The following is a 12,265-nucleotide window of genomic DNA, read 5'->3' as shown; positions in this document are numbered from 1 at the left end:
TAACTATTGTATTGTAGCCTAAGTTTAAGAAATCATGAAAAGTCAAATTCCCTAGACACATCATAGCAAACATATTTTAAGGTGCTAATGATATCAATTCTGAATGCATTTTTTTACTGTCAAATATGATACCTTTGATTAGTAAATCCATTTGTCTCAGTCAAAACCTGGATATCCCTTGAAAATCTTGCTTCTCTTTTGCTACTCTCTTTCAAGTGATAGCTGTTTATTTTCTCACATCCCAGGTGTCCTGGGGCTAAACACTGGAGAGTGAGTTTTTTGTTTTTTTGTTGGTTTTTTTTTGCCCCCAATGCTACTTTTGAGTTTCCAGTTTTCATAAGACAGCCCAACCAGCTTTTACCACTTCCTCTCTTGTGCCATCTGCTAAGCTCTCTCTCATTCAGCAAAGACTTTGGCAAATGCTTCACTGCCTTCTTCGTCCAAAGCTTTGTCACCAATCTTAGTGACATTAACATATAATTCATCCAACATTTTGGTGTCTCAGCACACTGACCTCCCCGTTCTCAATGGCCTTGTCCCCATTCTTCCTTAGCTAGCCACATAGTTGCACTGTTTCCTTGGTTGCTTAGGGCAAGGGTTAGTGACCCAGACTCAGTTCTGCCCTGAGACCCAGTTAATGCAGGCATGGGGCTCATGCCTTGGGAGTTGTGCCTTAGAGGTTGTCTTCTGGTCCTTCTTTTCTGGTTCACTTCCAAAGAGGTGAGAAGCCTGAGTCAGTAAAAAAACACATGTCCCCTACAGTCCATATACCCTTTTCCCAGATGGTTCTCTGGGTACCTAGGACCCCAGATTTTGTCCACCCAAATGATTCCAAGCTCCTGGGGATGGCTCTTTGTAGGGGATGTGAACATAACTTGAATAATTTGGCTTCTGTGCCCATATGCATGAATATTAGGCCCTTTATGATGTAGGATGGAGCCATGTGTGGAAAGAGAAGGGAGATGACCAAACATACCCTCATTCCTGCTAATAAGAATGGCTGAAGTTCCTTATAAAATACAGCTGTAGTCTTGCTTTCTAGATAGGATTTATTACGATACACAATCACAGGATTATTTCTGCTTATTGGCAGTACCCAATCTATAGCAAAACCTTACTTTCTTGAATCCTCACCCAAATCATCTAATATAAGCCCAAATCCCGTAAGTCTTCTCTATGGCAGTACTTCTGAGACACCACAGTTCTCCATGACATGATGCTAATTACCCATAAATACACCGCTAAATTTTAGCCTCTGAAATTGCAATTAAGTCCATGGACTTAATTGTAACCACTGGGACTTTCTACCTTAGGAGGCTTTATCCAAAAGGGTTTAGGTCTTTCTAGCTTCTTCTGTTTGAAATATTCATTCACTCTACCTTGAAGGATATTTCAGTTGTCATGGTGAACCCATGGGTGATGACTGGTTCCTCTTCTGCAGTCCGTCCTTTCCAGCAGTCCAACTCCACACAGCGACAACCAGACAGGAGCACTTGGCGATACATCTCAACAGAGGAATTTCCAGCCAACTGGCCAGCTGTAAAACACCAACAAAATTATACTTAGACTCCTACAAAGCAAGGAAGACATTGGTGGCTTCCTAGACAATCTTTTCAACAGTGGGAGAACAAGGAGTTCAACAACTTATTCTCAACCTTCTGCCTCAACATACTGTAAGGTAGTGGCATAATACCAAATGTAATTGTGGCTCCCTAGCAGTCATTTTAGGGAAGAGAGAATAGAAGGAGGAGAGCATTGGAACAATAACAATAACTGCTTACCAAGTGCCAAGTATAGTTCTTCAGATTTTACATGTATTACTACATTTAATCTTCATAAAACCTCTCTTATATAACTACCTTTATTTTTTAAATATTTATTTTCAGATAATGAAAATGGCAGAGAGTATGATTATAACTTCACAACTCAATCATTTAAGTCTGAGTCTTTAAGGCTATTCTGTTGTATAAATCAACCTTTCTGTCATGTTTGTCCAAGTCAAAAATGTTTAGAAAAGCTAAGCATTCTCCTTTCAAAAGCGAAATGAGTTTGTAGGAATAAATTCAAATTTAACAAAAAAAGTCCAAAAGGTATTCTCTAATAATTATAAAGCATTAATAATAAAATAATTAAAGAAGACCTTAAATGCAAAGATAGTCCATGTTCATGGAACAGAAGACTCAACATTCTAAGATAGCACTAGAACCCAAATTTATTTACAAGGTCAATTCCTATTGAACTCCTACTTGGTTTCTTACATAAATTGACAGGCTGATCCTGCAATTTCTATGGAAATGTAAAGGACCTCAAATGGCCAAAAAATCAGAACAAAGTTTGAGGACATACATTTCCTGATTTCAAAACTTACTTGCAAAACTCCAATAATCAAGGCAGTATGTTGATGGCATAAGAATAGACATAGATCAATGGAATAAAACTGAGAGTACAGAAATAAACCTTCACATTTATCCTCAAATTGACTTACAACAAGGGTGCCACAACAATTCATTGCAGAAAGCATCATATTTTCAAGTAATGGTGCTAGGACAACTGGAGAGACATGTGTAAAATAATGAAGTTAATCCAACCCATCTCACATCATATAAAAAAATTAACTCTAAGTGGATTAAGCTCCTATATATAAGCGATCATACTATAAAACTCCTAGAAAAAAAAACATAAGGCTAAAACTTTGTGACCTGGATTAGGCAATGGTTTTGTAGATATGATGCTAAAGCACAAACAACAAAGAAAAAAATACATATACTTCATCAAAATTTAAAACCTTTGTGAACAGAACTGAAATACTCTAGTAAAGTGATAAGAATTGTAATAATCAAGGCACTTGAGAAGTCTGAGGGCAGGAGTGGAAGCCAAACTATTCCTATTTCATTTAAGTAGTTATTGGAAGTACTTACTTCTTGATAAGTTTTTTTTTTTAATTTTTAATGTTTATTCATTTTTGAGAGAGAGAAAGAGAGAGAGGGAGAGAGAGAGAGCGCTTACGCATGAGTGGGGGAGGGACAGAGAAAGAGGGAGATAGAATCCAAAGCTGACTCCAGGTTCTGAGCTGTCAGCACAGAGCTTGATGCGGGGCTTGAACTCAGGAACCACGAGATCATGACCCGAGCTGAAGTCCGATGCTCAACCTACTGAGCCACCCAGGGGCCCCTTGATAAGTTATTTTTTTAAAAATTAATAATAAATAACTTTTGAGACAGGCCGACCATCAACACACAATGGAAGCTTTGGTTTTCCACATTAAATATTTTCTCTGATTTCTACTCTGTAAGTCTCCACCATTTTTTAAATAGTTAAAAAATGACAAACTGATGAAAACAGTCAAAATAACTTTGAAATAGAAAAGATCTGCCCAGGGAAAACATACAGGACAAAGAAAATGGGATAAGCCTATTGGCTTAATTTTATTTTTATATGCATGTCACAACACCCAAACATCAGCATAACAAAAGGATGACAGTCTTGAATTCTATAGAGTTCTAGTAAATGCATGAAAGGCTGATTAAGTAGGTTTTCATAATCACTTTTCTCTGCTGGAAAAATAGGGCATTTTAAACACACAAATGTCTTTGTGAAGGAAGAAATGCTGACAAAATATTCTGGAAAGTTCCTGATGCTAGATAATCAATTTGCCATTTATAATTGCCTGAAAGTTTATTGTAATAAAGGTTTTGCTGCATTAAAAAATGGGGGTGGGCAGTGACAGTGAAGGAGAAAAGACAGTTATTTATATGATTTTTAAGCTTAAGGGAGGCTGCTTTAGCTAAAGAAAGTGAAGAATGCAAATAATTATTGGATAACTCATTAAAAATGCTAGCTCCTGCAGAAAATGGTATGTTATTAAAGAGTAGAGAAGATTTTCTTGTGTGCTATCTAGAAAATTGTTTAAATGTATTACTGACTATCCAATACCATTACATAATGTGCAGGTTCTGAGTCTATTTCATGAACAGTTCACTGAGTGTTACTAACTTCAGGAGGGAACTTCCCATGGATACATGAACTAGATAAGATTTAATGGTAGACTCTAGTAGATAAATACCTCAGTCACACTAAAGCTTTCTGTCATAAAAGTTTCAAAAAATTTCTAGAAACATTTCTTTGGATTTGCATGCAAAAAAAAATTTTTTTTTATCACTGAAAGAACAAATTAGCTGGTATTTGATGTATTTTTTGAATGTTAATCAGTTAATGTTTCTAAAGACCTGGTAAGGTATGGAGTTGGGTTTGTGAGATGCAGAGGAATCTGAAGAAAAAAACACCAAAGAATGGAAGATGAGAGACAGACAGAGAGAGAGAGAGAGAGAGAGAGAGTATGTGTCTATGTTATGTTTATTCCCCAACAACCTAAGCCCAGAAGAATCCTTCAAAGGTCAACTTGTTCAATCTTAAAATGAATACTCTTTATTAGAAATGGAAGCCTCCCAAAGAAAGCATATTTTTAGAAATTCACACTTACCCATAATTGTTCTATTCCTTGGAATGCATTTTAGGTTCCCTGTGTGTTTTCCTTCATTTATGGAGATTTTTCTTCCAAATATGTATATTAACATTCTCCATTATTTCATCTTTTTCTGCCTAAATCCTCAAAGCTAGTTTATTTTTCTTCCCTAACATTCCTAACTCCTCATTATTATATCCCACCACCCATTTTATTTCCATTTGATTACATCCAATAAAATATAGCTTCTGGGCCAGGGGATTGCCTGGGGTTGGGATTAATGATATGTCATGAGTCACTCAACCCTTGTTATTTCTGTAACTAGTATCTGACATCATCTCTGCCTAGCTGTGAATACCCTCTGGAGTATATTCCAAGCCCATGATTGAACTGGAGAGCTGAAGCTCCATCTCAGTTCAATTCATAATACTGCCCCAAGTCATAGCTCTGTAACTTCTCACTTGGCTGCATTCATTTTGGTCAGCTGGCTACATTCACTTGTGTTTTGTCTAGGATTACTCAAGGCATCCATGGATGGAAGAGATCAGAAAATGGAAAATAACAATCCTTCTATTAACATAGGCTTCTGAGAAATTGTCTATATTTATAGTTATCATTATGTATTGTCTTCTTTTCAACCTCTATGGCAAAAAATTTCCAGAATGTGATGCATTTGTTAATTCAGTGGCCTTCTTCCATAAATATGATCTCTTTCTGTAAATGGAGACAGGAACCATATCGCCTTTTGCTTTCAATGCTGTGTCAGCCCTTCAAGTCACCTAATTCCACAGTTACAGTTGAGAAAACTGTCCAAAATATAAATTCTATGTTATTCATCTTGACCATTTCTAAGGGCATCCATTTAATCTGATGTCTCTCCCAAAATGTCTGCCTCTTGCCCCAGGGAGACCATGAAGCTGTCTTCAACATGAATCCAATTGTGACAAGATGGCTTAGGTGAGAAAGTGGGGAAGCAACTTTCACCATATGCCTTACTGATTATAGAAGCTTCACCATTAGGGTCTGTGCACATTCTCAAACATGTTCTCTATGAGAGGCAAATACTGGTTCCTGGGGATGCACAAAGGACACTAGACATGTTCCTTACCCCTACCCATCTAGGCAGGTAGGCAAGTACAAATAATGGAGAAGTTCTTAAGTGCCAGGGAGTTTAATTCTCACCCCAATCTTACACTTACACCCGGTTGCCCTTTCTTCCTCTTCTTTCTCTTTCTCCTTGCCAACAGAATATTCTATTTAGGTTCTGTTATGCTTCATGGTCCCCTCTTCAGCCCTGAGGTAAATCTTAATTCTTCCTAATCATTCACAATACTTCTGTGGTCCACGTTAGTGGTTAATGTAGGCATTGCTATGTGGTGTATAACTCTGGGCTGTATCTAATACAGCATAAAGGAAAGTCTACTGGGTAGGGGTGGGAGACCTCACTTCTACAAAGGGCCATAAGACAGACCTTTGCCCTGTGCCACATGTGGATCTTATTTCATAGGGAGGCAATGCTCAGGGTGAACAGGCATCTTGCAACCATAAGGAGAGCAAAAAGATAGAAAGTGTCTGGGTCTCTGATGACATCAGTAATTTCTAATTTAATCAACCCTCAAATACTCTGCTTCTGGACTTCTTGCTGTGATTGGTAATAAATTCCTTAACATTCAAGCCATTAAGTAATAGTATCTTATTACTGATGGCCAAAAATACTCTGGCTGTTTCAATTTATCTTCATTTTACAAATGAAGAAACTAAGGCTTAGAAGAGTTAATTTACTTAAAGGGAGATTTAAATGCAGTCTGTTTATTTGCTAAACATGATCTTTTTCCATTCTGCCACCAACTTTCATAGGTTTGTGTGTGCTTTAAACAAAAAATAAATTACAAAAGGTTACACATGGTAAGGGTTAAAAGAGTAAGAGAGATGGAAAAGCAGACAGTAACACTCAGTCTGGGCTGGTAGTGGATAAATGACAAGGGTAAATAATTTCTAGAACTTTTTTGCAGCTCAGAGCATATATGTGAGGAGTTGAATAATTATTTGATACATTCAATCAGGTGTTTTAATTCATTGGAAGATAACTAAAACCTCAAATCTAACGTGTGTGTGTGTGTGTGTGTGTGTGTGTGTGTGTGTGTGTTTTAAGCTGAACGGAGATGTTAATTTTTCAGAGACATGACACTTTTCTTGTCCATGAATATGGAGCCATTATCTCCCAAATCGATTAGAGTACAGATTTATGAAGAGCTGAAAAAGTATAGGTTGAAATGAGTGCATACTGTTCTGAGAGAATTTTGTTTTGAGCCATAAGGGTGGGTTCCTCAAGGAAAAATAATAATTTAAAACATAATCACTACTTGATGTACTGCCAAGACTATCCAAAACCCCATGAAAAATGACCATCATAATTAAAAACCAACTCATTCTGTTGATGTGCATACACTTCTTTCAATGATCCCATTTATGTTTCCTTCTGGGCATCCTGATGGTCAACAGAAGGGCAATAATGAATAACGAAATAGACATAATAATAATAATAATAATAATGCATTTCTAAATTGATTGGCTTTCATATTGTACATTTAACTTTTATAGTTCCTTTGAATGCTCAAAATACAACATTCCAAATATCAAAATTCTCTTTATTTGAATTTAGACCAGCATTCTCAGGAATACTAGTTCTTAATGTGCTCCAAGAAAATAAGTAAGGTGGTGACAGTGGGGGAACAGGGTTGATCATAACCTTAATGATTGTGCATCTGTAAGCTTTTTTCCCATATGTTCAAAACATACTGTAATAGGTGCCAACCTTTGTTTGTACCTAGCATTTCTAAAACTCATTTGAATAGGAAAACTCCTTTTTCCACCAAATACCCTTTGTATGAAATAACATTTCTATAGAAAAAGTTTCTACTTGTTCTGGAAATGCCTATAAAGTATAAGATCTCATTTCCTAGGTATTGATTTTAACATTTAATTGGATTTTATTGGGTTTTACTTTGGTTTTAACTTTATTTTGTAATATTCTTAATTGGCTTTGGGAAGTTTGAATTTCTGTATCATCAATGTTTATATCTTACCCAAAGGCCTCTGGGACAGTTCTACATTAGGTTTATCTATAATTAAAGTGAGGATACTAATAATATCATATGAAGTAAAACCAAATTCTCAAAAGAGAATTTCAGACAAAACGTCCAGAGCCTGTATTAGAATTTATATGTAAATTTTTTTGTTAACTATGGGGAATCTTCCTTAATTCACCTGTAGGAAAATGAAAGACTTTTACTGGTGTTGGGATAAAGGAACATAGCAAATATGTGGATTTATATAATGCAAACCTCAGTAAAATAATGTACAGCTCAGAAAAGTAAGCAAGTTAAGACACAAAAAACCTGTAAAGATCATAACATGGTTTCACATAGATAACATAGCTTTAAAATCTGAATATTCGAAAATATGGGAATTCTAATAGTACTTTGGAAATTAAATAATTGGCAAGAGACCTGGTTTACTTGGTCAGAAATCCTGTATATCAGATGGTGGTGATCTGAGACCTTTGTACTGCAATTTGGAGACAGCTCTTTGAATTCTTTTTTTTTTAAATTTTTTAATGTTTATTTATTTTTGAGAGACAAAGAGAGACACGGCATGAGCAAGGGAGGAGCAGAGAGAGAGGGAGACACAGAAGCTGAAGCACCTCCAGGCTCTGAGCTGTCAGCACAGAGCCCAATGCGGGGCTCAAACTCATGAGATCATGACCTGAGCCGAAGTTGGGACACTTGACTGACTGAGCCATCCAGGTGCCCCTGAATTCTTTCTTCATCAAAAAGTAGAGTGGACCCTTCTCTCTCTTAGTAGCTGAAAGCTTCAACTTCTGATAACTATCAACCATTAATTGCTGACACTCAAAAACCAAGCCGACACAACGAAGCCAAATTCTCTACCGCATCTGTACCTACCAAGGTATTCAGAGGTAGGGCAAATGAGTGACTCTGGAAGAAATTCAGTAGACTCAAAATCCTTGGTGAAATGCAGTTTAAAAACATCCACAAAAAGGAATTACAGAGAAAAACTGAACAGTATTTTGTAGTTTTATAGTTCCTATTGATACTGAACAATTTTCTTGGAGCTATTTTGTTGTTAGCAAAATAAGTGAATTAATTACATAAATTTCATAGGTATCAAGGTTGCTAAAGGAAGCACAGTTATAGACTCAGGAATTTAAATAAATTGGAAGATAGGAATGAAGATATTTATATCAACTGGCACAGTTCATAAACAAATGTATCTTTTCTTACTTTGTTCACTGAAATGGTCCAGAGACAATGTTCCATAGTGCAGGGTTCAAATTGCTGTTACCCAATTTTTTTTCCACTAAAAGGAACCAGAGGTCATTCAGGGGAAAAGTCTGATTTCCACGTGTAGTGCAGAAAGGAACAAAGTAAGCCTGGAAGATCTTGATGTGCCAGAAAGCAAGGACATTTTCAAAGATCAATGGGTTTTGTCAAGAGAATATAGAAACCAGCCTAAGAAATGTTTCCATTGACCAAAGCTGAGACAATTCGACTATCAAAAAGAGAACAATGGCTGTGGTTGGTGAATCTACATAAAATTTAAAAACCATAAGTCCATAAAGATAAGCAGAAAGAGAAATTAATGTCCTCGGAGAGAAGGTAAAAAGGATATAGACTATATCTCATCAGTCTTACTATTCCATCATTTTGCTACCATTGCCTCATTTATTATATGGCAAATAATATAGATACTAATGGATGTAAATACATCAGTTGAAAGGCACTTTTGGAGATAAGAAGGACTATTGGTAAAATTATTGCATACTGTGACTTCCAGGCAGATGAAACCACATATAATGTCCAAAATTTAACCGAATGTATGTTTACATATTTTTAAGAATCTTGTAGTCTTAAATGCAAGATTCCATCATGTGTCAGTATTTACAGTTATATTTTTTTGGATGCTATCAAGTGAAAGATCTAGACTCTTTTTTTGTTTTAAATGATTATTTATTTTGAAAGAGAGAGAAGAGAGAGAGAGAGAACGTGAGCTGGGGAGGGACAGAAAGAGGGAGACAGAGAATTCACAGACTCCACACTGTTAGTGCAGAGCCCGATGTAGGGCTCGATCTCACAAACCCTGAGATCATGACCTGAGCTGCCATCAAGTCAGACGCTTAACTGACTGAGCCACCCAGGTGTCCCAAGATCTAGACTCTTAATTTGAGGTTCTATTGACCTCCTCAAACTTGGATGAGAAACCAAGATTACATCTTTAATCTAAACTTCTATGTTAAATTTAACAATCTCTTATAAATGCAGGTCACAAATCAAGCAGTACAAGAAGAACTGTGAAATTATAGATATTTTCACATCCTATTCCATTATTGCAAATAGTCACATCATATTATTTATATTAATTTTTAAATTGTGCTCATTGAAATACATATTATTTTATCACAAATTTGTTTTTTAATATTTGATAAAAATATTTCATTGGAAATTATCTCTTTAATCCTATATACTTTATTTTATGCACTTAATACTACTCTTACAAGGGTCCATAAACTTCACCAGAATGACAAATTGGTCACTGGTACCAAATAGGATTAAGAATCCCCTGAGAAGATAACAAATTAAAAGTATTTTGACACTCTTCCCAAGGAGGATTATGGTCTATGTTTTCTCTCTTTTAATCTGTGTAGGTTTGTGACTGTTTTAACAAATAAGAAAGTGACAGCACAGAACTTCAGAGGTGATGTACAATAAGGCAGTTAAGCTTCCTCCTTGTTCTTTGGGACACTTGTTCTGGCAGCCATGACCTGCCATGTAAGAAGTCCACCTACCCTGGGGTGGTCATGCTGTGAGGAAGCCTAACCTACATGGTGAGGCTTCTTATAGGCAACTAGGTCAGGAGTCCTAACCGAGCTCAAGTTCCAGACACGATGGTGGGGAAGCACCCAGACCGTTCCAACACCCAATGTGTTCACATTACCCCCAGGTATTTATTTGGCAGCTGGAGCTCAAGACACCAGGAACGAGAGACAAGCCATCTCCTCTGTGCCCTATCTGCATTCTTGACATACAGAATGAGGATGAAAATAATATGGTGGGCGTTTTATGCCACTGGATTTTGAAGTGATTTGTTATGCAGCAAGAAATGACAAAAATAGAGTTTAGGATGAGCCAAACATGAATCTCATTACTTTTTGGCAGAAATCTCTCCTAGTAGATAATGTCAGTTGAAATAAAACAGGCTGAGAGTAGCCTGATAGCCACCCAGTTTTTATGAAGAACATACAAGTTGCAGTTCAACAGGCTAGAACTCAGACCATCTGGTTCTGATTAGATGCTCTCAGAGTATACGGAATAATCCTGGGAACAGCCCACTCTAGCTGTCTGGAGGCTACTTTGCTCTCTCTATAGAAGGGTCATTTCTATTCTAAGCCATTTTTTCACCAAGTGTGGGATACCGGGCCAATGTTGCATTTGATACCAATACAACATACATTTGTACTGGGATGGATGGATCTCCTTAAACAGTTTAGATGAAAGAGCTGCTTATTTGCTGTATAACTGAATCCTGTAAAATTCTCTTGGACACCCATGAATAATGCCCCTGTCATTATGTTCATAGCATCACTGGTCTACCCTGCAACACAAACCGCATGCCCCTAGACAATGAGCCATGGGCACATCAAAACCTCTCTCAAGGCATGGTGGGCATCTACAACTTATACGTATCAAATGAGACCCCAGATTTCAGGTACATTGTGGGTCTTAAGGTCTGGCTATCTTCTATTAATTTGGGTGAGGACTGTCTGAAGTAAGATAGTGATATGGCTTTTTAAGTCTTTTTTTTTAATTAAAAAAATTTTTTAAATGTTTATTTTTGAGACAGACAGAGAGAGAGATAAAGCTCGATCAGGGGAGGGGCAGAGATAAACCAGGCTCCAGGCTCTGACCTGTCAGCACAGAATCCCCCCATGCGGGGCTCAAACTCACAAGCTGTGAGATCATGACCTGAGCTAAAGTCAGATGCTTAACCAACTGAACCACCCAGGCACCCCTGAAAAGCCTTTATTTTTGTAACCAGTAGATTTTTTACAAAGTTTTTTCAGGGCTGGTATTTAGAAATCTGCCATATGGAAAGTATTCTTCAAGAAGTGTATTTTGATTATACAAACGTTTTTAGCTTTATTAAAATCTGTATTTATTAAAAATGTTAATTTTAAACTAAGTTGAGGTGATATATATATCTTTAATGTTTTTCTGTTTAATAATCTACTAAAAATATGGCAATGCTCAATTTAGGATCACATTTGGAAGCACATTTGTTTTTTCCTTCATTATTATAATACTTACAATGAAGTATAGATTGTCATTCAGGGGTAAATTTGTTTACATCTAAAGCCCCATTGCACCTTGAGCAAAATTAGCTATTTGCCTTGAAAGTAAATTATTTATGCTTTAGAAATTTTTCTGGGGCCCATGGGTGGCTCAGTCGGTTAGGTGTCTCAGGTCATGATCTCCCAGTTTCGTGGAATCAGGCTCCATATCAGACTCTGTGCTGGCAGCCCAGAGCCTGCTTGGGACTTTCTCTCCCTTTCTGCCCCTCCCCTATTTGCGCTGTTTCTCTCTCACTCTGAAAATAAATACACTTAAAAAATCTTTTTAAATAAAAGAAATTTGCTGTATATGAAAAGAGTCCAGAGAACTAGGTAGTATTGCCAATGGTTTGAAGTCCACTAAAGAAGGAGGTCAAATCCACAAAAATTCCATT

General features: G+C 36.8%; 1 protein-coding gene across 1 annotated transcript in view; it reads right to left on the bottom strand.

Annotated features, from left to right (window-relative positions):
* Nucleotides 1-12,265, bottom strand: part of PLCB1 (phospholipase C beta 1) — a 697,918-nt gene that overhangs the window by 169,930 nt on the left and 515,723 nt on the right. The window contains exon 11 of the mRNA XM_042931600.1: nucleotides 1,380-1,537. Within this exon, the coding sequence (XP_042787534.1) occupies nucleotides 1,380-1,537 (158 nt within the window). The remainder of the gene's footprint in view (nucleotides 1-1,379; nucleotides 1,538-12,265) is intronic.

Source organism: Panthera leo, chromosome A3 (genome assembly GCF_018350215.1).
Source record: "Panthera leo isolate Ple1 chromosome A3, P.leo_Ple1_pat1.1, whole genome shotgun sequence".
In the NCBI taxonomy this organism is placed as follows: Eukaryota; Metazoa; Chordata; class Mammalia; order Carnivora; family Felidae; genus Panthera; species Panthera leo.
This window is presented reverse-complemented; position numbering and strand designations above follow the sequence as displayed.